The sequence below is a fragment of the Eriocheir sinensis genome, chromosome 15 (genome assembly GCF_024679095.1).
Source record: "Eriocheir sinensis breed Jianghai 21 chromosome 15, ASM2467909v1, whole genome shotgun sequence".
Classification (NCBI taxonomy): Eukaryota; Metazoa; Arthropoda; class Malacostraca; order Decapoda; family Varunidae; genus Eriocheir; species Eriocheir sinensis.
In genome coordinates this window covers 12,578,018-12,603,207 of record NC_066523.1, presented here as the reverse complement: position 1 = coordinate 12,603,207, position 25,190 = coordinate 12,578,018, and the positions used below count along the sequence as shown (strand labels likewise).

Genomic DNA, 25,190 nt, shown 5'->3' with positions numbered 1-25,190 from the left:
AGAGAGAGAGAGAGAGAGAGAGAGAGAGAGAAAAAAAAAGCAAATGAACGTCCTAACAACAGGATCCATGCACGACAAATTCAGCCCAAGGTCCCATCACTCAGAGGGCGTCACCTGGGTTGTATATTACTAAGTATGTGTGAGGGGAAACGGTGGTGATCATCAGAACAATAAACGAACTTAATGCTTTTAGAGGTATACTACAACTGTTTTCCTTTTTTTCTCAGCATACTTAATGACCACTTTTTTTTTCCTTATTTTTTTTTTACCCTTGATTCAAAGAAGTGGTCCACCTACCTCGGACATGACGGCGTTCCAGGCGACGGTGACGGAGTTGGCCTGGTCGGGGGTCGAGTAGTACTTCTTGAGGGTGTGCTTCAGGAAGTTCTGCAGCTCCTCCTTCGTCTGTCGCACACATACAAACACAGGTTAGTCAATAAATTTGAAGTAGGGGCTACAATACAGATAAAAAGGGGTGTGGAGTTGGGTTTTTAATTAACAAGAGTTTAGCAGGGATTATCGGAGAATTATTCGGCATCAAGGAAAGAAGCGAGAATAATTATCAAGCTGAATTTAATTGAATCTAACTCAATTATTTCTGTTATAAATCAAAATCAACTCATAATGACGAAGAAACATGTTTCAGGAGGAGGTGAAAGTAGCAAAGAAAATGCATAAAATTTAATGGTAGCAGAACTATTGAAGTAGGAAGAAAGGCAACAGTGAACAAAAGAAACAAAAGAGCCCATAAAGAAGCGCCATAAAAGTAACAACCCGCTGACGAGGAAGGTGTACAATCAGCGAGTCCTGTCAGTCCTAACATACAGCGCGGAAGTTTGGCGCCTCATAAATTCTGAAGAGGATAAAACAAGAAGCGCACAAAGAGAAAACTGTTTATGCACTGGAGGACATTAATTAAGGTTGAATATGTAATATACATAACTGAATGTATAATGACAATTAAGGATAAGAAAAACGACTTAGGCAGATCGTACTCATACAACTGATAACAAACGGACAACCAGAGGGTAGGCGGTGGCCGAACTGGTAGCGTACTGGACCCACATTCGCCGCGTGATGGACGACGCGGGTTCGAATCCTCACGCTACCACTCGGATTTTTCAGTCACCGCCGAGTGGCTTAAAACTACCCACATGCTGTCCTGAAGACCACCCATCAACCCGGACTCTAGAGAGAGCAAAAATCAAGAAATCGTTCACGGGGCAGGGTGAGCAGAGCAAAGCAAAGATAACACCACTATAAACGCTCGCCTGCCAGAACGGAACGGCTGGGCTGACCACCAGGCCCCTAGAAAGAAGCCTTGGGCCGACCATCATCTCCACTGCCTGAGATGCCTACCGGCGCAAGGCAAAAAAAAAAACAAAGTTGCAACCCAGAAACTGAAAGTCAAGGCAAACAGAAACCAGGTGGAAGGATTAAACAGATCATTTGCCAGAGCCAGAATACACGTTCATCAGGCACAGAAAGGTGGACACTGTTGGGAAAGCCTTCATCCTGCAGTATACTAGTAATGGCTGATGATGATGATGATGATGATGTATTACTACGGGTTTTAAAGTCGCTTCCTATCGTCTGCACACACACACACACACACACACACACACACACACACACACACACACGACTACGTAAGTAAATAGTTCGTACTTAATTATGTATACAGCGTTCCAAAGCCGCTCTCTTTCTGTCATATATTATTCATTCGTTATAATATTTGATTTTCAAGACTCATTCCAGATATGAAATGTGCAAGACTGTTCTCCAAGGACAGGGCGTGTGTCTCTGTACATTAATATTTTACATCAAAGGAGAGCACATCGTGTGTTTTGTAATATTCTACAACATTGATAATATTTTACTTGTCAATTTAAGGTGACTGAAATAGTTATTACACAACTTGGTTAAAAAAATCCTCTGTGAGCTACAGGGTTTTTATACGCGACTGTCATTGCTATGAGTCTAATTGATCTCCCTGCAATTAACGGGATCAGCAGACACCCGTAAAATTAATCAGACATCAATGGTGGTTGGGGAGACTGAAACATTATCTCTGCTGTCCCTCCTTCCAGCCTCCACCCTCCCCCCCACCCCCCGCACGTCCATCAACACACTTTTCTCTTCCACCGACCGCACTTACACCACACAGCCAACCCTATTACATCCACTCACGCACCGCCACACTCATCCTTGAATACGCTCCATGCTCCACATTTGCATTTCCTTCACCATAAATACTCGTACATTTACCGCACACACTTACTCTCATCCGCACTCTCCATAACCAAACTCATTCTACAATTCACTATACACTCCCTCATCAAAGACTAACCCACGATACCTACTTTAATTATACTCACCCTCCACCTTTCCTTCCATCATACTCACTAAAATACATTCACTTTCCCCGCACTCTCCTCCACCTCAATCATCCTCGAACACACTCTCACTCCCTCTGTAGTTTATCCTTTAAGAGAACCTTCAGAGCCGTCGCTAAGTATGGCTTCCCTTTAAACGTGACCCAACATTTCATTAGCTCTCCCGTCTCGTCATTTCACACTCTCGTCACTCTCACTCATAATCTCGCTTCCCCACTCCCACCCCCTTATTACCCCACCCCTTGGTGAGGCAGGCAAAGCAGATGAGCTGAGTAAAGATGATACATTTTTTTCGGTAACGATGAGGCGACAAAGTTACTAAGACATATAAGCTTTTGTGCCATAATCTGCTGTTAAGATGAAATGAAAGTCTGTTGAAATAGATTGAAAAATAAATACCTTTCTTGGAATGATAAAAAGGAATAAGCTTCTGTGGACATAATCTTTTGTAGGCAGATGGAAAAATTAGCTGAAAATAGTAATTATGAGGGTATGTGGAAGATTTATTTAATGTTACAGAGTCTTCGAGTTCTCTTACCTCAGTCTTGTACACAGCAGCCAGGGCGCCGGCGGTCACCTCCAGCAGGAAGATGATAATGATCATGAGGCCGTACTGCAGGGCGGGAAGGGCAAAGGAGCACATGAAGTCATACAAGAAAGCTGATAAGCTGACATTCACATTACGATTTTCATCTGCTTAACAGAAAATCTTGAAAGCCACGTGTATATATATATATATATATATATATATATATATATATCTATATATATATATATATATATATATATATATATATATATCTATATATATATATATATATATAAAACAATAGTACTTTTGAGAGCAAGACTTATCCCTAATTTACATCTCACCAATAAGAAAAACTGAGGAACATTCATTTTTTTTCTTTGTTAAACAAGATACCGTGAGACAAATTTATAGTTTTTCATCCAGTCAAAAACAGAAGCTTGAGATGTAATATATAAATATATATATATTTTTTTATATAATCAATAAAAAAATATCCTGTAAGAGAAACACAATTCTGGTCCTTATCTAACAACAAGAAGCCTTGAGAGGCAGACGTATACCTTGTTTTTCAGCTACTCAAACCTTCAGATAATTAGAAAACTTGATGGGCCTGTAATCTAAGTTTCTGTCACGCATCAGCTATCACGATAACAACTCTCGATCCTGTGCTATCCTTGATGGAGGGATGGCCCTCACGGCGGCCCCAACTATCTATCTTTTTACCTACTTCTGTAAGGTAAGAGAGCGTCCAAAGGCAGAACGAAAAAGTCTGCAAAGCTGCTGCTGCTCCAATGAAGGTAACAGAAAAAGTAGCCAGAAAGAGAAAATCAGTTTAGCTCCAACTGCTAACTTTTGTTACTCAGCTATTTGTTTTTTTCTAATATTTTTCTGAGACTATTAATAAAGTTTTCGATGTATTCTATTCATCCTGTTTTCGTAGAGTCAGAGCAAGTTTTTGATTATGTTATCTTTCTCCTCAGACTCACCAGTGTCAGAAGCGTCCTGGACTCCATGGCGGCGCCGCAGCAGCCGAGGAAGCCGATGAGGAAGACGAGACCGCCGGCCACGATGAGGATGTAGGCGCCGTGCTCCATGACGGACGGGTGGTTGAACTCCTGTAGACTCTCATTGTCGCTCACCCGCGTCAGGAGCAGGAACGAGGTGTTGTCCACGGCCAGCCAGATGCTTAGAGCCAGCACGGCTCCTCCAGCAGCCTAGAAGGAAAGAACAATAATTGTTAACATAAAATTTCCGAAATTATTTGTAAAGAGAAAATTAACTCCAAAATGATATATATATATATATATATATATATATATATATATATATATATATATATATATATATATATATATATATATATATATATATATATATATATATATATATATATATATATATATATATATATATATATATATATATATATATATATAACAGCAGCTTCTGAGAACTACTTATTCGCTATTTGTCTTCTTTACTAATAAATTTATCTAACCTCTAAATGACCTTTTTTCAGTGAGTACTAACTACACCCCTCCCAATTTGCTCCACTCGTCCAATACCATATTTGTAAACCCGTTCATGCCTTCTTCATAAAACTTACTTTATCAAACTTTTTCCTATACTCCCATAAAAAGAGTTTGGAAGTGGGTGTGGGTATCGACGGAGTCCAATTTATGGGCAAAAGTTCAAACAGTCGGCGTGCTTCTGTTTGATGAGTCAGTTTTCCGATGACATGGGCATGGCCAGGCTCTAGAACGGTCAGTTTAGAAATACGAAGTCGTGGCGAGGACATTAACAGTCCTGCACCGTTACTGGACATGGTATAAGGGAGAGGAAGGGAGCAGCAGTATACAAAGCACCTTCGAGTCTTTGCAGCCCGAAAAGTACGGCTTAGAGGTCTACTTTATTTTTCTAACAGCCATAGGCAGTTATTATTTTACCCTTTGAAATAAGTGTACTAAATCAGCGTATAGCGTTCACTTTCAAGTCTATACTCACTTTTCCTCTTATAGTTGCTTGATATATATAGTGCTTATCGGAACGAAACAAATTCCAAGTATATATGTACGATACAGAGACCCCATTAGTTATCTAAAGGAGCTTCGGATGTTCAATATTACACAAACAACTCATATCTATTGTATGTATATATATATATATATATATATATATATATATATATATATATATATATATATATATATATATATATATATATATATATATATTATAAAAATAAGGAAAATAACGAAGTAGTCAACCCTGCTTCGGTCTCTCATGTATTTGAAAACCGCGAAACAAACGTCAATTTATTGTGACGTAACGGGCCTGATTTACTGCACGAATATTTATTTTGCTGCATCACAATTTCCGAAGAAATTACACGGTAAAGATATATAGTTCATCACGGAACTGAACATAATCCAAATCACGCCTGCCCCTGGAAACTGGATCGTACCTGACACAACTCGCACTGGGTACGGAAAACACAAAGACTTGCTTCCTCAACACTCTCCTTGCCTCATGGACCGCCAGAGACGGGTCTAGAGGGTCCTCGGGTAGGTGAATACGACGAGACAAGCGTAATCACCGAGGTAGTTCACGCGCGTGGGAATGATCAAATAAACTCGCAGTTCTCTCATCAACCTGCGCCCTCAGCACCAACGCAGGTAATCATGCTACACACTTATTTGCATTGGGATACAGCAGTGTTTATTTACGCATGCGTTAAAAGACAAGCGTTTGTTAATGAACGAATAAGGAATAAGCTTGTAACTTTCTATATAATTCGCACTGTAGCAATATATGAACGTGAATATTGAAGGCTGATTTGCAAAAGACTTACCCAAAACGTTTATTTGCACACACACACACACACACACACACACACACACACACCCTTAGTTCATGATGGGAGCGTTAAATTGAATAAACAAACACTTAACGTTCCTTACAAAATACACACAAAACCTTCATTAGCACACAGACATACAAACCTTCAATCACTTCACGATACAAACGTTTACCATTATATAAACACCCAGCGCAACGAACCCAAGGCGTCAATATAACACGGACATGCGTATCATTATTTTTGTTTTCTCTGTCTCGTTCCCGGCGTGGTAGCTCGAGTCTGTCAGCGTCGCCATGGTAACGCTCGGTGTGTCTGGGGCGAGGAACAGCCGATTATCATAGAGAGGCCAGGCGGGGAGGGAAGGAAAACGAAGGGATGAGTCAGGTAGGGGAGGGAAAGGAAGGGACGGGGAGGAAAGGAAGGGAAGGAGAAGGCAGGGAAGGGAAGGAAAACGAAAGGAAGGGATGGAAAAGGAAAGCTAGGGAAGGGAAGAGAAGGAAACTTGCAGTGAAGGAAATTGAGAGAAAATGAAGGAAAGGGAGGTGAAGGGAAGGAAAATAAAGGAAAATGAAGGAGAGTGATGGGACGAAGAAAGGAAAGGGAGGGGAAGGGAAGGGAAGGGAAGGGAAGTAAATAAAAGGAAAGGGAAGTGGAGGGAGGTAAAGTGAGGTGAGGGTAAAAGAGCGGAAGGGACTTAAAAGGAAGTGAAGTAAAAGAAACGGAGGGGAAGGAAAGGAAGAGAAAGGAAAGGGAATGTGAGAAAAGGCAATGGAGGGGAAATAAAGGAAAAGAAAGGGAAGCGAAGGAAAGTAAATGGAAATCAAGGGAGGGGAAGGGGGGGAGGGGAAAGGAAGGAAAACGGAAATGTAAACAAGTGAAGCCGTGTGTTACTGACCTGCCCCCCCCTCTCTCTCTCTCTCTCTCTCTCTCTCTCTCTCTCTCTCTCTCTCTCTCTCTCTCTCTCGTATCAGAGCGCAACTAAATTTCCAGCCTCAGGAAACGTAATTATTGGAGTTCTTTTAGACTTAGTCGGATATGACTGAGAAAGCAAATGTAGGAGTCATATATTTAGCAGTTGTTTTTTAATCGGGGTAGTGAAATCATTCTTATTCTTATTATTTGCAGTAGCAGTTGAAGTAGTAGTAGTAGTAGTAGTAGTAGTAGTAGTAGTAGAGGTCAAAAGGCAAAATTATTATATCTAATGTTGGCACTGCAGTTTAAATTAAGTTGTTCTGCCGTATTTCATTTCGCGGCTAAAAAGTTTAGATGCACCAACCTGCAATATTCAGATCCACAGTGTCTGCCCCTTTGTTCTGGGACACAACACACACACACACACACACACACACACACACACACACACACACACAAACACACACACACACGAAACACTGGGCAAGAAAAAGACACTCCACATTATATATCCAGGCCAGGTTTCTGTTTCAAATTTTTTTTTCATGACAGGAGAAACATTTCCAGTGTCCAAGCAATTATTCAAGTCCCAAATTTTTATAATTTTATTTAGGTCCGTACTAAAATTTCCCTGACACCTAGCGAGGCTCCATCCCAATGTAGATATCGGTGTTCTGCGGCTGGTGCATGGACTTAAGTGATAAGTATTTGCAAAACATTACAACTCACTGGCAGGTTTATAAGTATGTTATTTTAATTCTACTGGCTTAGGGAAATATATGTACGGGCAACCTAGTAATAAGCTTCAAACATCTTGGTATTCGTTTTTTTCTTTAATATGGATGGAAATGGGGTTAGAAAGAATATAAACCTTTTTTTCTCAGTGATAGACTTCAGGCACTATTTCTTCCCGTCTTTTTAGATATATGGGTCGAAAACTGGTCGGTAAATATATCAGTACTCATATTTTTACTCACTGGTATGTTTCAGACACAACTTGCTCTCTTTGCTCTTGCAGTCATATAATTTAAGCGGGAGAGTGAAGTGGAAACGAATCAAAACTAATATTTCTGAACAGAGTTTTGAAGTCCACTGAATATTTCAGTGTTTTTTTTTTTTTCAGAACAAGGACATGGAAGCCACTCGTCCCTTGGCAACACGAAACCCAAGTGTGAGGGAGACAGAGATGTAGTGCACAGGCAGAATTCCTATTGCAATATTATAGCACTCAAGGTCTGTGCCGGACCACCCAAAACACTTTCAGTACTCTCTGGAAGCACTCGTGGCCTTCCTTCAGAGCACAGGCGAGGTTTTCCATATCGTCGCCCTACGTCATTTCCTCATTCTTTTTTTTTTTTTTTTTTTTTGATCGCCCTCATTCAATCAGCTTTATCATAAGTGTTCCCTCCAAAATTATTAGTTTCGAGTAATCACTTAATTAAGGATATTCTCCTCTGTCTTTGCATACTATAATGTCAATCCGTTTTAGAGATATTTTAGAAACGGATACAGAAACAAACAGACAGACAGACAAGCGGACAACGACGAAAAAGGTTATGTCCAGTCTGTGAGCAGCGAGAAGGGCGATATTGTTTTCAACGTTTTCCCCCTGTTTGTTTGTTTGTTTGTCTGCCTGTTTTTCTCTACGTAACCAAAATATCAAAAAGATGATGAATGTTCACTAAATACAGCTTGGACGTTCCTGAGTGCACAGGCAGCACAATCTGTTAGTCATAATCTTTCGCTTCCGAATGTCAATATCACTTATAAACAACTCATATTTATTACATCTAAATAAACCCCCGGATTCCAAACACACACACACACACACACACACACACACACACACACACACACACACACACACACACACACACACACACACACATTCATCACCGAGAAACAAACCAAACAAAGGAAAACGAAAACGCAAAACAAGGGGATGAAAAAACAAACAGCTGCTAGACAAAAAAAATAACAAAGAATAAAAAAAATATTTACACGATCCACATCCAGAAAACAATAACGAAAATTTATACAACGGAAAAATCGAAACACTAAAAAAAAAAAAAAATCATATGACAACCCAAAAAGTTAAATAGCTTACAAACAAAAATTAAACCTTCCAAACACGAAAAAGTAACATTAATAAAAAAAAAAAGGTAAATCAAACACAGCAAGAAATATCAAACCACTAACCATGGGAAGAAAATTACTGTTCCCAAACACAGTGAAAATAGAACAAACAAACAAAGAGAAGGAAAACACGTAAGCAATCCCACCCAACACTCGCACCATCGACAAACAAACACACACAACGGTACAACATTTCCTTCCACAGTTAAAGGTTTTCCAATCGGTCCTGCAGAGTCTGAATCCTTTGTTCCCGCCAGGCTTTCGTACAGTCCGTCAGCCAGTCAATCAGTTGCGGCTTTTCTCTTCGTCAGCCCGTAGGTTAGTTGTTCAGTCGGTGTCGATATATTCTTCAGTCAGTCAGTTAGTCAGTTCATAAATTCAGTCAGTCAGCCAGTCAATAAGTTCGGCATTTTGTCTTCGTGAGTCCGTAGGTTATTTAGTCATTCGTTGTCGGTATATTCTTTAGTCCTTGTCAGTCAATCAGTCAGTCAGTCATTTCATTCTTTTATCCTTTTTAGCCAGTGAATGAATGGATCATGCAGTAAGGCAGTTTCTTTGTATGTCCTCGTTAACTTGTCAGTCAGTCAGTATACAGTGTTGTTTGCCCACGTCAGTCAGCCAGTCAACAGGTCACTCACTTCTGCGCTCCCCCGTCGATCCTTCCTCTGCTTTAAATATCAGAGCTATTAAAGGAGAGCTCTTGCTACTTTACCAAACAATAATTTACTTCATATTTCTCCCTGTTCGCCAGTAGAAATGAACAAGCAACTATTCAATACACAACACACTGAAAGACACGCCATTAAGGTTATCTCATGGGGTCTGCAACAGCATCGTAGTTCTTTTCTTCACTGTTAAAGACGAACAAGTATAGAGTTTATAGCACACAGGAGAACACGCGATAAAGAGTCTCTCCCATAGTCTACACCAGCGACGTCATTCTTTTTTCGCAAGTAAAGATGAATAATTATTGAATCTATAACACGATGGAGGGCGCGCCATAAAGAGCATCTCCTATAGAGTCTGCACCAGCGCCATCGTTCCTCTCCTGTCCTGTCATTATCGCCGCCAGCCTCCCTCACAGCAGTTTCGTAACGCCGGGTGTCTCCTCTGACGTAATGACTTATTGACATCTTGCCGTCTCTCCTTCAAATACAACTCTCCAGCTCCCGTCACTTTGTTCTCTCTCTCTCTCTCTCTCTCTCTCTCTCTCTCTCTCTCTCTCTCTCTCTCTCTCTCTCTCTCTCTCTCTCTCTCGCTTTGGCAATCACTCCGTTTTCATAATTTTCCCTCCTTTCTTATCCGTTTCTCTTCCCACTCTTATTTTATCCTCTGCACCCTATTTCCGATTTTCCTTTCCTTCATTTCTTATTTCCTTCCTCCCTCCCTATCTCCTCCATTCTACCACAACTCCCTTCCATTAGTATTCTCGTTATTATTACATTCCTCAGCTTTTCATCTGTCTGTAACATCCTTCCTCCTCTTCATACTTTCTCATCCCTTGATCTATCCTTTCTTTCTTAATGTACCTTCCCTCAGACTCTCCCTTTGTGTGTGTGTGTCTTATTTTCGTCCTATAGTCCCGCTCGTCCTTGCATCCCTTTCAACCCCTCTAAGCCTGCCTGTACGTACTATCAAGGTAACAGGCTGACTTGTTTACGACCTGCCTCGTGACGTTACCCTTTTTGTTGTCATGGAAACGAATGATTTACCTACCCACTTTCCGCCCTTTCTTATTGACCTCCCCTCCCTTTCCCTCCCCAGGCCCTACTCTTCTGTTCTCCTCCTTTCCTATTCCTTCACTGTTACCACCACCCTCTCCTGTTCTCTCTCATCCCTTGATAGTAGTGTTATATACTCTCTCTCTCTCTCTCTCTCTCTCTCTCTCTCTCTCTCTCTCTCTCTCTCTCTCTCTCTCTCTCTCTCTCTCTCTCTCTCTCTCTCTCTCTCTCTCTCTCTCTCTCTCTCTCTCTCTCTCTCTCTCTCTCTCTCTGACTTTTTCTTGCACTATTCATACTCTTTTCTCCGTGCACGCATTCCATTCTTCTGATTTTTCTCTTTTTTTCTTTTTTTCTCTCTCTTTATCCTCCTTCTCCTCCAACTCTTTGACCCTCCCTACCCCCTTTAATCCCCTCTTCTTCCTCTTCTTCCTCCTCCTCATCTTCATACAAACAGTCTACGTCTTAGTCCTCCTCCATACCTCTCTCTTCTCCCTCCTTATCCTCTTCTTCCTCCTCCTGCATCTCCTCCTTTATCACCTTCCTTCCTTTCTTCCTTTCTTTTCTTCAGCAAGAGTAAGGGAGCAAATACACTCGGCGTAAAAGACCGGAGAAGCTAACACGATTATGAATATTTAAAACGAAAACGAAATATAGTGAAGATAAAGAAAAAAAACATGGCGATCGTGCGAAGAAAGGAGACTATTGAGAGAGAGAGAGAGAGAGAGAGAGAGAGAGAGAGAGAGAGAGAGAGAGAGAGAAAATCCCCCCTCCCCTCCCCACACCTCGGAAAAACACACAGAAACCAGCGAACCAAAGGAAACATTTTCGGGGACCAGAATAACAGATAACGGCATGACTAGTAAATACGAGAGAAATATTGACGGAACAAACAAAGAAAACGGTGAACAAGACGCAACAAAACATAAATAGGATCAAGAAAAACAAATATACCAGACGACGAAAAAAATAGAGAGGCAAAAACAAAACAATGAAAATATATCAGAGCCAGAAAAGACGAAAGGTTTTGTATAGAGTTCAGAGTTCCAGATTCAGTGTTCAAATGTCCTGGAAAAGCGTCAACAAAATCATAGGAAAAAAACAAACAAAGGAAAGGAAGGAAGGAAGAATAAACGAGTGAGAAGGAAGCGAAGAATATAACAAAGGGACAAAGATGGGAAAGAGAAGGAGAGGAAGAATTATTTTCCCTCCATTTTTCTTTTGTTTTCTGTTTCATGCGTGTTTCCCCATGATTGATTTTCTTTTTTTTTCCTCTTTTATATGAATTCGTACAACACCCCCGCCCCCCTCCCCCCACCCCCCCCAAAAAAAGGACTAATATTTGCAGAGCTCTTTTATTTCTGTTTTCACTACTACGACCTCAATATATTAGTTTACCTTCTTATTTTTTTAAGGTAGACTTCTGCAAATTTTGACCTTGATACTATTTGGTTGTACTCCCCGTTCGTTATTTTCATCTCCTCTTTCAATCCTTCTTTTCCTTTCTTTTTCTCCAAAACTTGCCATTCTCCTGATCTTATTCCTTTGAGCTCCTTTCTTTCCCAAATCTCTCTTTCCCAAATCTTTCTTTCGCTTTGTCTCCTCCTCTTTTCTGCTCTCTTTCTCTCCCCCTCTCTCGTCCTTCCCGTTTTTATCAACTTTTCTCTTTGATTCTTTACTTTATTCCTACATACCCCACACTTTTTTTTTCTCCTTTTTTTTCTACTCCAACTGCCTCACTATTTTCTTTCTTCACGTTTCGCTCTTTTTTTGTTTTCTTAATCTTATTCTATGTCGTTCTTCTCTCAGCCTCTTTTCCTCTCCTTCTTCACTGGTATCTCACGATCTTCTATTTTTTTTATTCCTTCCACTTTCTTGGTTTTCACTTCTCACTCTGGCTCTTCCTTTTCCTCTTACTTCTACTCTCCACTTTTTTCATTTTACTGTTGTTCTTTTCATCTCCTCCTCCTCCGCCTCTTCTTCCTCCCTTTCCTATTCCTCCTTTTTAATTATATTTTCATCCTTGTTTTTCTCCTATTCTCTCACTCTCCTCCTACTTCTCTTTCTCCTTCTCCTCGTCCTCGTCCTCAACCTCCACTTCCTTTTTCTTCTCCACCATGTTCTCCTTTTCTTCCCTTTTTTTCTTTTCTTCTAATCCTCTCCTTTTCTCGTTCCTCCTCCACCTCCTGCTCCACCTCCTCCTATGGTTGCTACATTTTCTTTTCCTTCCTCTCCTCCTCTTTCTCCCCCTCGTAGACACACTCCCTCAAGTCTTTCCCCTCAAGGCTGTATTGTTCAAATTGAAGGCGTTGAAAACTGAGCCATAAATCCTTCTGGGGGGACATACGAGATTCAGTTCCTTTCCCCAGTGGTCTCCTTTTAATGGCGTTTACTGCTTTTATTTCTCTCTCACACCATTGCCGACGATTTATTACCGCGAAATCAATTTATGGAATGACCTGTTCAACTGTGTATGACGGTAATGCATTTAGTGAAGGATTGAGCAAAGAAAGAAATCAGAGCGGGCTTGTGAAGTTATCAGAAATCAAACCAAATGGAGGAAGAGAGAAAGCGGAGAGAGGAGAAAAAGCGAAGAGAAGATAACAGGAGGCAACAGAACCCGAAGGAAAAACTGTAAAGGGAGGTGAGAAATATCAAGGGATAGAAAAATAACAAAAACGGAAGGGTTGGAAGGAAAGAAGGAAAGAAAAAAAGAATCATGGCAGGTGGGAGAGAAAGATAAGAGAGAAGAAGAAAGAAGAAAAGTGTGGGAAGCGAGGTGAAAAGAAAGTAAAGAAAGTATAATAAAAATAAAAAGGACAAAAATAATGTACGAGTGAAATTCCAAATAGAGGCAAGAGAAAACAAACAAGCAAAAGTTAAAGAGAGAGAGAGAGAGAGAGAGAGAGAGAGAGAGAGAGTATAGGAAAACAGGGATCAAACCAAATGTGAGAATAGGATGAAAATGAATTAGGAAGAAGAATAAGAATAAAGGAGAGAGAAAACTGCAGGTAAACAAGGGAACAGGTAGAGAAGAGAAGAAGAATCGCAGGGAGAAGAAAAAAGTGGAGCAGGAAGTAAAGATGTGGACAGAGATATGAAGGTAAAGACTCTCTCTCTCTCTCTCTCTCTCTCTCTCTCTCTCTCTCTCTCTCTCTCTCTCTCTCTCTCTCTCTCTCTCTCTCTCTCTCTCTCTCTCTCTCTCTCTCTCTCTGACATTTATCCCACTTATGTTTAATTTCCCTTTATTTCGCTAATCTAAATTTCACGCTGCAGCCTCGAATTTTCCGGGTTTGCTCTCTCTCTCTCTCTCTCTCTCTCTCTCTCTCTCTCTCTCTCTCTCTCTCTCTCTCTCTCTCTCTCTCTCTCTCTCTCTCTCTCTCTCTCTCTCTCTCTCTCTCTCTCTCTCTCTCTCTCTCTCTCTCTCTCTCTCTCTCTCTCTCTCTCTCTCTCTCTCTCTCTCTCTCTCTCTCTCCACTTCATTTCCTCTTTCTCACTATCTCTTCGCTTTTTTCCTGAAGGTAATTCCTGTTTCTTTATATTTCGCTCCAAGCTCGTAACCTAGCCCCGTAATTTCTTGAGCGGCTCCTTCCCTTTCTGAGTAATAGTCCTGAAAATTATCTTGGCTTAGTCTAACTCGCTATCAAGAATACCACTTTAAACAAATGCTTGCACGCAGCGAAGGTGAAATTTTTCCCGTCCCTCTTTAAGATGTGTGGCTTGCATTAGTTCTCTTTCTTTTTTAACGCTTAAACTGTCTCCGTGGATAACATTAATATTGTTTTTCTTTCTTCCACGCCTAAGTTGGTCCTAAGTGTTCTAAGGCCGCCACTATAAGAAGGGATGATAACACACAAAGTTAATGAAGCTTGAACGCTGTCTTTTTGCCTTGCCTCAGAGTTCATTCATTTTTTACTCTAGAAATATGACATTCGTCCATTTTGCCAAACATGAATTAAAAGCCTCCATGAACTTATATATCTACCTTATTATCTGTAATGACATCCTTATGAAATGATTATCAAGAAATATCTAAATGATTTAAGTCAAGTTTCAAAAGTTCAATGTCAGTTTCTCATTTCTTGCTGTCTAAGGTAAAGTTTCGCTGTTCAATATATTATTATTTGGACTTATTATCTCTCTTTCTTTCAATGTCTTCCTATATGTATTTATCTATCTATATATTCATCCATCTATCTAGCAACCAAAATTTCTTGTACATAGAGCAATTGAAAGTTAAGTGATATGTGAAACTTCAGTTCGATACCAATAGCTTCATCCCATTCTTTTCCATCTCGTGGTATATCTGAGGTTAAGCTTTCCTTGTCCAATACAATTTTCCTGTCTCATTCTCTCTCTTTCAGCCAGGACTTCCTTCCATAATGGAGTCGCGGCATTCACGCGAACTCTTTCCTTTGGTCTCCCTCACATGAAGGAGAAGACCACGATGTTTACGGCCCGGCACATTTCCATACTCCGTCGTCATGCCTCGGCCCTTGGTAAGCACGGGCCTGCCTTTGTGTTGTCACGGGCTGGTTGTTTGCCTTCCCCTCTGCCTGTGTTTGTCAGGTAAATGTCTTCCCCTGATCCTGTTTATTCTTCAAGCTTATTTTAGGATTTGTTTTCCTTTTTTTTTGTGTGTGTGTGCCTTTGTGTGCTTGTGTTTGAGGTCAATAATATCTTGGCAAAAACAAAACTTGGATATGTATAAATAATCTCGAGTTGTTTTTTGGTTATTTAAAACTTCTCTCTCTGTCTGTCTGACTGTATCTATTTTATCTTATATATGCTCTAATTATTCACATTCTCTCTCTCTCTCTCTCTCTCTCTCTCTCTCTCTCTCTCTCTCTCTCTCTCTCTCTCTCTCTCTCTCTCTCTCTCTCTCTCTCTCTCTCTCTCTCTCTCTCTCTCTCTCTCTCTCTCTCTCTCTCTCTCTCTCTCTCTCTCTCTCTCTCTCTCACGGATCACTGGTCATATTACACCTCATATTTTTTCCGCAATATTTTTCATGTCGCCTTCCACATCCATCACTCAGTCCGGGCAAAATTTCTCCTTCATTATTTATTTTTTTATACTTTCTCGAACCTCATCCATCATCTACGTACTTACTCGTCTTCCTCATTATTTCCCTTCTCTCTCTCTCTCTCTCTCTCTCTCTCTCTCTCTCTCTCTCTCTCTCTCTCTCTCTCTCTCTCTCTCTCTCTCTCTCTCTCTCTCTCTCTCTCTCTCTCTCTCTCTCTCTCTCTCTTTTCCCTTTTCCTCTTTACTGTTGTTTATTCTCCTCCTTCAGCGTATGATAATTATTGCTCCCGTCCACTTTAAATTAGGAGTGACATTTCATCATTTATATTTCGCATTCTGGTTTCTTTACATTTCCTTTCCTTACTATTCTTTCTCTTAGTTTTCTTCCTTTTCTTCTAAACATTCATTTCAATTATTCTGCATTATTTAGTTTCGCCGAGTTACCATCATAATCAATCCTTATTTACTCTTAACTTCCCTGAAACACTTATTTATGCACATGTATGATTTTTGTTTCGTTTATTTTTCGTTAATTTTCTTCTTTGCATCTCCTCCTCCTCCTCCTCCTCTTCTTTCGGTTCCTTCTCCATCCTCGTGTCGCATATACCTTCTCTTCAGCTTCCCTCTTCCTGTTATTAGCCTTCTCTTTCCCTTCCTCCTTTCCTCCTCCTTCTCTTCCTCCTCCTCTTCAGTGTCATAACAGGCTCCTTCCTCCTTTGTCTTCCTCTTCCATGCAATTTTCTTCAGCTTTTCCTTGGCAATATTTATCACAGTGCACTTTATAATGTTCCTGCTCCTCCTGCTACCCCTGCCCCTTCCGGATTATCCTCCTCCTCTCCTCCCTTCTCTCCTTCCTCCACCTTCTTCGTCGGTCTTCATCTCCATTCCCCTTCATTACTGTCTTCCTTCCTCGTTCCTACTCTGCTCCCTTATCCTCTTCTCATATTCTTTTCATCTCCCTTCTTCTTTTTACACTTTTTTCTTTACTCCTTATTTCTCCTTACACTACTCTTTCTTTCTTTATATTACTCTTCTTCCTTTCCATCGCATCATATTCATTTGTCGAACATTTTCTCCTCTCCTCCCTTCCTTTCCCTCACCTCCTCCCCCTCCTTCCTTGACCACACTGTCTAACTTCCTCCTCCTCCTCCTCCTCCTCCATCATCTTCCCGGCCACTTTCTCCCTTCCCCCCAAGCGCCGTTCCACATACGCATGGGACGGGGTGGCGTAGGGAAAGCGTACGGCGGAAGAGAAACTACGGCGTATGGATACAAGAGCGACGCGGAAGAGACAAAAGAAAGGGAGGAAGCGACGAGAAAATGCGTAAATCCGAGGGTTGTTGTTGCTGTTGTTCTTTTCTACTCTCGCCGCGACTAAGAAAAAAAATATATAATGGAGACGCTGCACCGGTCTTTTTTTGTTACTGTTTAGCGTAGGAAAGGAAGTATAAAAAAAAAAATTTGCACTAGGAAAAAGGTGGCCCGAACTTACTTTCTCTATGTTATGATCGCTGGTTTCTATTCTATATTTCCTTCTTTTGTATTAAACTATAAGGGGAAGAATAGAAAATAGACGATAGCAAATAGAGACGCTCCGCCGACCATTATTTTTCTATGTTCTGTTAAGCGTGAAAGCCAGTATAAAAAGTAGCAATAGGAAAGAAGTGGCACTGTTATCCTCTCCATTTAAGAGTAGAAATTATGGCATGGTCGCTGGTTTCCTTCGTATCTTTCCTTTTGTAACATAGAAGGGGGAAAATAGAGAGCAAACGATAGTGAATAGAGGAGGGTTTTCGCAGTAATCTTCGCCACATTAGTGAGAAGAAACTTTTAAAGACGGCAAGCAATACTCAGCGACAAGCGGCTTTTAAATGACACTACTTATTCATTTTTGTCACTGCCAGCGTGCCTGAAACTAAAAAGGAAGACATAAAAGGAACGACAATCAAACAGCCGTCATCTTCTCAGGCTTTTATGGGCAACAGCAACTTTGTCAATTAACTGCCACGAGGGGAAGGGAGGAGTGGGGAGAGATAGAGTGGAGTGAGGCGGGGCAGAAGGGTCGGGATGGGTAGAGTAGGGGAAATGGGATGGGGTGGTACAGGGAAAAGGCGGAGTGGGGTAAGGCAGATGGGGTGGAGTGGAGCAGCGGAAAGGTGGTTATCAGGCGAGACGAGAGGCAGCCAGGTGGGTCAAGAGAGTTAGGTGAGGGATGCCAGACTTACACCAGCTGTTTAGTGGTGCTGGCAGGGCATTGAGTGTGGGAGGGACAGGTGACAGCGTTGCGGCCTGTGCTTGATTGATTTACTGGCTGTTTTACCTGTGTCAAATAAGTCTAGTCTAATCCGATGCTATTTGGGCTACTTTTCATACTGGCTACCATTTAAATGAATAATACCGCGAATTAATCAGAATATTCTAAAGAATGCTTATCGACCGTAATACTGGCCGTCAATATTCAGTCAGATTTTATCGGAAAGGGGCTTCAACTATTCCTATTTTTGGAGTTGGCTCTGTTATTACTTGAGAGGTTAACATGAGTCATTAATCAAGGTCAGCTGTAACGGATCAATTGTCTACTTCACAAATCACGGCGCGCTGAAACATTAAAAAAGCTGCTTTTGCTCAACATACATTACCCTTGCCGCTCTAGTTCTTACTCTCGTATACTACTGCTCTCGATAAATGCAAGCAACGCTAAAACCATTACATTAGTCACGGATAACTACGCATGACATTAGTAAAAACCTGTGTGAAAACGTTATATTTGCAAGACTCGGGTAGACAATCAAACGCCGAGAAGTAACAATACGACGCATTGGCCTTGTGAACCACTTTTGTTATATTTGATACGCCAAACGCATTTCTCTCTCTCTCTCTCTCTCTCTCTCTCTCTCTCTCTCTCTCTCTCTCTCTCTCTCTCTCTCTCTCTCTCTCTCTCTCTCTCTCTCTCTCTCTCTCTCTCTCTCTCTCTCTCTCTCTCTCTCTCTCTGCATGACCTTTCACCGTGAAACTCTAAAGTGAACGACTTAAACGTTACGCCTCCACTGCTCCGTTTTTATTTCTTTTTTTACTCTGATTCTAAAAATAGTCCACAATTCAATGTCATGTACCATTAACCTTTGATAGGACTCATTGACTAGTTCTTAAAGGCTTGACTGGCGAGGTATTTGAATTTTAGTATACGTTCATTATTTTCTCATTTTTTTTCTAATTTCATTTTCATTCCATTCATGGCTTGGTGTTCGCGTGTCCGGTGTTAGTCGGAGCAAAAACAAAACTTGGTTGCGAGCAGATTATACGTGCAGCATGATGATGTCCTCCTCCTCCTCCTCCTCCTCCTCCTTCTCTCTGTCTTTATTACTATTCTAGTATGTTGTGGCCAACGGAAAGCTGTGGTTACGACTGCCCGTTCATACCAAGAGCTTAGAAAAGTGTGTGTGTGTGTGTGTGTGTGTGTGTGTGTGTGTGTGTGTGTGTGTGTGTGTGTGTGTGTGTGTGTGTGTGTGTGCGTGTTTATTAATTAAAAGTACGGGTGGCGTGACTGCACAATCGAGTCACTTTACAGCTTTGGCCTCATCGATCTTTCTTTCCAGTCCTGCCTCATCCTGCACCCCCCCAGCCCCCCGCCACCCGCCGAGCACACCGCCACTTTCCTCTTCACCTCGTAATTGCCACAAGCACGCACCGCCCGATCTCATCCCACAAGCCCCTTCGTTATTCTCTGCTCCCGTTTCGCTGCATCTCTTCCTCTTGCCAGCCCCCCAACCCATGTTCATGCTGACACACACACACACACTCACACACACACACACACACACACACACACACACACACACACACACACACACACACTCACGCACTCTCTCTCTCTCTCTCTCTCTCTCTCTCTCTCTCTCTCTCTCTCTCTCTCTCTCTCTCTCTCTCTCTCTCTCTCTCTCTCTCTCTCTCTCTCTCTCTCTCTCTCTCTCTCTCTCTCTCTCTCTCTCTCTCTCTCATCTTTACCTTCTCTCCACATTTTGTTTTCCTTGACCCTCTTCTTCTTGTCTTCCTCATCTCATTTTTCTTGTTCACCTTTTCATCTGTGCCTCTCTACTTTCTTAACATTATTCGTCCTCATTTCCGCCTCCTCTTCCTTCTCCTCCTCCTTCTCTTATTTGATGTTCTTAGGACCACAAACCTTTAATCGTAAGCATTAATCACATGACGTCCTAATGGCTCTTTCCCTTCCCTTAATTACCCGATGATCATCTCTTGGTCTATATTAGTTCAGCTCCCTGTTTCGTCCCCTTGCTGTTGCTCCTGCCTCCTCGACCACCGCGACACCCACACTCTCCCCTCACGCCTACTCTATGCTTCACAATCTCCTCCTCCCACTCCTACTCTTCTCTCATACACCATTACGTCTGCTGTGTTCGTCCTCCCCTTCTTGCTCTAAGCAGGAACGGAGGAGACCGTTGAATTCCCTCCCCTCTCCCCTCACTCTCTCCTCATATGATGCTCTCACGTCTGCTTTGTTTGTGCTTTCCCTCCACTCACTGCAGGCAAGGAAGGGACAAGTGAATGCATCTGCGTCAAGCGTGTGGGTGCTATGATGCAATGTTCGTGTGAGGAATTTAAAAGTTCCCTGGAATGGCAGATTTTTTTTAAACCTCGCCTCGTGGAATGAAGTAATGTCCACAGATGTCTATTTTTTATCTCAAGGCAAGAGTAAGGTGCGAAAAATGTTATTCAAGTGCCTCAGTTTTAGATGTGTTGGTGTTTCTTATTACATGTTTGTTTGCCGTGACGAAATGGATCAGGACTTGTCTCTTGGAATGAAACGGTCGAGTTTATTTTTAGTATATAGTTTATGATTAAAAAGTAATGCAAGAGAATGATTCCCCTGTAATGTTCAGCCATATCAGGTAAATTAAAAGGAAAAGATGTATGAAAAGTATGTCCTGTCAATTGAAGAAAGCTGACATATAATTACAGGTGCAAATAAAAATAAAACAGTAAATAATGATGTTGCTACCGACTTGAAAGAGAAACATTAATGAGCAATACCAATCAAATCATGAGAAGGAAAACAGATTAATACGTGTAAATATAACTTGCAAACTCCAAAGAGAATGACAGACAGACACACCCAAGCAAAAAAAATGACAGGCATCAATTTTCCGAGTCACCGTGTGTCTTCCCGGGGAGAGAGTGGCCATTCAACACGAGACTCGCAGCTCAAACATTTCAACGCAGAGCAAATTTACTTCCAGCGCAAAGACAAACCAATTCTCGGCAGTTATGTGTGTGCCTCAAACCGCTGCTCCGACAGAGGCCCGCCGCTGCACTTGGGGTCCAATGGAGTATGAAATTTGCGAGGCTCGGGTACACATGTAATTAGGTGGTTGATGTTAATTGAAAGTCTGTGAACGTTTAAATTAAGCGGCGCCACTAAACCGTAGTTCTTTATTCAGCGTTGCTTGCTTCTTTGTTTAGGATACTGTTTGGTTGTTTTACTTTGGCTCTCATTCACCTCGCCTGTTATAAATCGATTGTGGAATTAAAAGTCAGAGAAAGTTTGAGCTGATGTTCCAGTTGTATTTTTTGTACTCATTGTACACACTGATAAGGCAGAGAAGACAGATGATGCCAGTGAAAGGCAGAGAACGTTACAAATGACGTCTCATTATATCCTGAAGTTTCGAGTTCATCGTTGGTGGCTTCGTTATTGTTTGACTGGTGGGTCACATCTGTGCTCCCTTCAGCAGTTATGATTATATATTAATTAGAAATAATATAAAAAAGAAGATAAAAAATATCACGACCATTGTAATGCCCACAACAACTACTTCAAGAAACCATGCACCACTACCAACACCCCCACTTCAATAAAAACCTTCATTATCACCATTTATAACACTTACAGCACCATTAAGACTTCCACCACCAACAACAACACTATAACTCCTACCATCACTACCAACACCACGAGGACTACCACCACCACCACCACTACCACCATCACCTCAACCATTAGAGTTCAGCATCGGTTTAATCTCTCCCGACGGCTCCTCTGTCACCACCACTACACCACCTGCATTACCTCTTCTGCATTATCATTTATTATCATTATCATTATTATCCTCATTATCCTTACTGACACCAAGGTCAAGAAAGGAAGCAAGATGAAGATTTACACGCTCGACCCCCATCATCATGACCACCACCTCCACCACCATCACCACCACCACCACCACCACTAACACTAACACCACTGTCTCTGCAACGACTTTCACCATCCCTAAAATACCATCACTTCCACTCTTCCCTGTTACTACACTCCTAACCACTACCACTACTCCAACGTAAGAACTCTGAAAATCGGCTTCACCATCACTACCACCACCACCGCCACCACCATGCCTGCTGTACCACCACTCCCAGCATTTCCAAACACCATTTATTTGCCATAACCTTTATACAGTCTATGATAATTAAACCCATTAACCTCAACACCACTACGACCATCACTATCACCACTATCACCATCACACAAGGTCACCTGCAGGAGGAGAGTGGCCCGGCAGCTCAATATTCAACTAACTCTTGCCTCGCCTTGCCTTGCCTCGTCGAGCGAAGACCCCTCAGGTCAGGAAATGAAGGGCTTCGGGATTCACGCACGCACGCACGCACGCACACACACACACATACTCTCTCTCTCTCTCTCTCTCTCTCTCTCTCTCTCTCTCTCTCTCTCTCTCTCTCTCTCTCTCTCTCTCTCTCTCTCTCTCTCTCTCTCTCTCTCTCTCTCTCTCTCTCTCTCTCTCTCTCTCTCTCTCTCTCTCTCTCTCTCTCTCTCTCTCTCTCTCTCTCTCTCTCTCTCTCTCTCTCGTTTTCCTTGCCGTTTTCACCTGGTCATAATGGCACAGGTGAACCTTTAATGCCGTGATTCCATTTGCAGGTGACAAGCTTACCTTGCAACAACAACAAAGGAAACTTCAAATTTTCACAAGTTATCATTAAACTTAGACACCTTACCATTTCTACGGACATAACACACAGAAACATACGTCTTAAAACTATGTCACAATCGCAAGGGAGTTTAAAGGTGAAAGTATGATACACATCTTTATAATGCCTAAATAATTGATCTTTTCACTATACTATCCTTCCTATCCAATTACACCAAGGCTTTTCTCCTTCTTTTTCTCCTCCACTGAGTGCTTTATATTACTTCATGCCTAACTAACGGGCTGTCACCATCACCACCACCATCATCAGCCATTGTTTCTCCATTGCAAGACAAGACTTCTCCCAGTGTTTTATTGTGTACTCGAATCTGCTCTAGCAAAAGCTTTAATTCCATGTCTCCATCTGATTTTCTGACGGCCTTGACTTCTACACAGGGAATAGGAAGATCCATGGAAGGACTGGCATACTATCTCGGCGCCAAACTACCCTCATAGCCAAGTTTCCCGGCGGTGTAATTACGCTCTAAGCGCCGCCAAGGGGCCTCGCTTCCCTCTCAGCTCTGGGAAACCGTGACAAGATGAGATACTCTGGAGACGCGGGAGAGGAAGGATGGAAGGGAAGATGGCAGGAAAACGAGAGACGAAGGGATGAAGAGAAGATAGAAAATACAGGACGAAGAGGATTTAGGGGAAAGGAAGGGAAGAGGAGATGAAAGGAAGAAAGGAACGAAGGGATGAAGGGAAGAAAGTGATGAAAGGAAGGGAGGGACGATGGGATGAAGGAAAGGAAGAAAAGAAGGGACGAAGGGATGAAAGGAGGAAAGGAAGAAAGGAACAATGGGATGAAGGCAAGGAAAGAAGAAAGAAGGGATGAAGGGAAAGAAAGACTAGAAAGAGATATAAAAAAAGGATGGGAGGAAAGGAGAGAGAGAGAGAGAGAGAGAGAGAGAGAGAGAGAGAGAGAGAGAGAGAGAGCAAAGGCTAAGGCAATGAAGGTAAAATAAATAGAGCAAACAAAAAAAAGTCTCAGAAGAGCGCACTAGACTGAAAGAAAGAACGAAAACAATTATCACGATGAAAATTAATAAAGAAAAAAAGATCTGTTGAATAATAACTTCAGGACTACGAGCGGCTTGACCCGAAAAATAAAGAAAGGAAAGCAAGGCAGGATTAATTAACCTGGAAAGTAAACAAAGAAAAAAACACAAAGAACAGAGAGGGAGAAAGGAAAGGAAATTATCGTACGCGCAAAATGGAGGGAGAAAGGGAAAGAAAAATGAAGATAAAACACTGGAAAGAAAGAAGAAAACAAGAGATGCAGGTGGCAGGTGGAAATGAGGTACAGGTGGTAGGCAAAAAAGCAAGACAGGGAGAGGAAGAAAGATAAAGAGAAAGATATAAATAGATAGATAGATAGATAGATAGGAAGATAGATAGAGAGATAGAGAGAAAGAGAAGAAGAAAGCAAGCCAAAATAATTTCACATCCTTACACAACTAATACCCGTTTTCTGCTCACAATCAAAAGAGTAATCCAGCCAGGCCCCCAAGCAAACAGGTCCTTAACGAAGGCAATTAGGATCGAAGAGCCCAAGAAGGACTGGCGAGGGAGAGGAATAAAAAAGGCAAAAAGAAAAGAAAGGAAAAGCTCCGTCCCATTAGTGCAGACGTTGGTGATGGTGAATGTCGACAAAGAGGCTGCAGTGGTCATGATAATATTGATGATGACATTCGTAGTGTTGGCAGAAGGGGATTTTCAGACTGTCGTGATGTTCTTGATGAGAATAAAACCCAAACTTGCAGACGAAAGATGCATATTTTTTTTACCAAACAGTTTCGGTGGACAAAGCCATTATATTCAGAGGTAGGAGGCAAGAGATGAAGTGAGACATATTCGTACAACGGTCACTTTATTCAAGGAAGAACGGATAAGCGTGAGAGGGCGAGGAGGGGGGAACTGTTTAGTAATAAAATACACATCTTTGGTCTGCAAGTTTGAGTTTTATTCTCATCATTCGTGGTGTTGATGTTGATGTGGTGATGATGAGCACATAAGGGATGGTGATTATGTTATGATGATGGTGCTTGTTACAAAATTAATGATCATAAAAAATAATCCTTCGATTTTAAGAAGCTGAAATGACTTTCCAGACGCAAAAGAAGTATGGCCGACGTACCCTTATATACTCTGTTACCCCTCGTACTTAGAATATTCTCAGATGTTATAAAATTTAAACAACTTTTTTTTCTCTTCTCCCCAACGGGAGCGCGCGCACACGCGCGCACACACACACACACACACACACACACACACACACACACACACACACACACACACACACACACACACACACACACACACACATATATATATTCGATGTTACGAAGGTTTGAATGACTCCATACACAAAAAGTGAGGTAATGGTCCTAGGAGATCTAACATTTGATCTTTAAATAAAAACATAAACAATTTGTGGATATTATGAAGCTAAAACGACAGCGCAAAACAGGGCCGACGACGTACCCGAGACTGACGCAATACCCCTTAAAATTAAATATTCCCAGAGCGAAAATAGTTCCAAGAAGACGAAGAGGCGAGGCGAGAGAGCAAGAGAGCACCGTCGTCGTCTCCCTAATCCAATATCTTCGCTGGAATGGAAAA

General features: G+C 41.6%; 1 protein-coding gene across 3 annotated transcripts in view; it reads right to left on the bottom strand.

Moving 5' to 3' along the window:
• Positions 1-261: 261 nt before the first annotated feature.
• The window catches only part of LOC126998925 (tetraspanin-18-like), a 235,904-nt gene continuing 210,975 nt past the window's right edge, over positions 262-25,190 (bottom strand). For all 3 annotated transcript variants that reach the window (XM_050861183.1, XM_050861184.1, XM_050861185.1), the window contains 3 exons: positions 3,915-4,142; positions 2,935-3,009; positions 262-405 (listed from right to left, as the gene is read on the bottom strand). In XM_050861183.1, the coding sequence (XP_050717140.1) occupies positions 277-405; positions 2,935-3,009; positions 3,915-4,142 (432 nt within the window). In that variant the 3' untranslated portion in view covers positions 262-276. The remainder of the gene's footprint in view (positions 406-2,934; positions 3,010-3,914; positions 4,143-25,190) is intronic.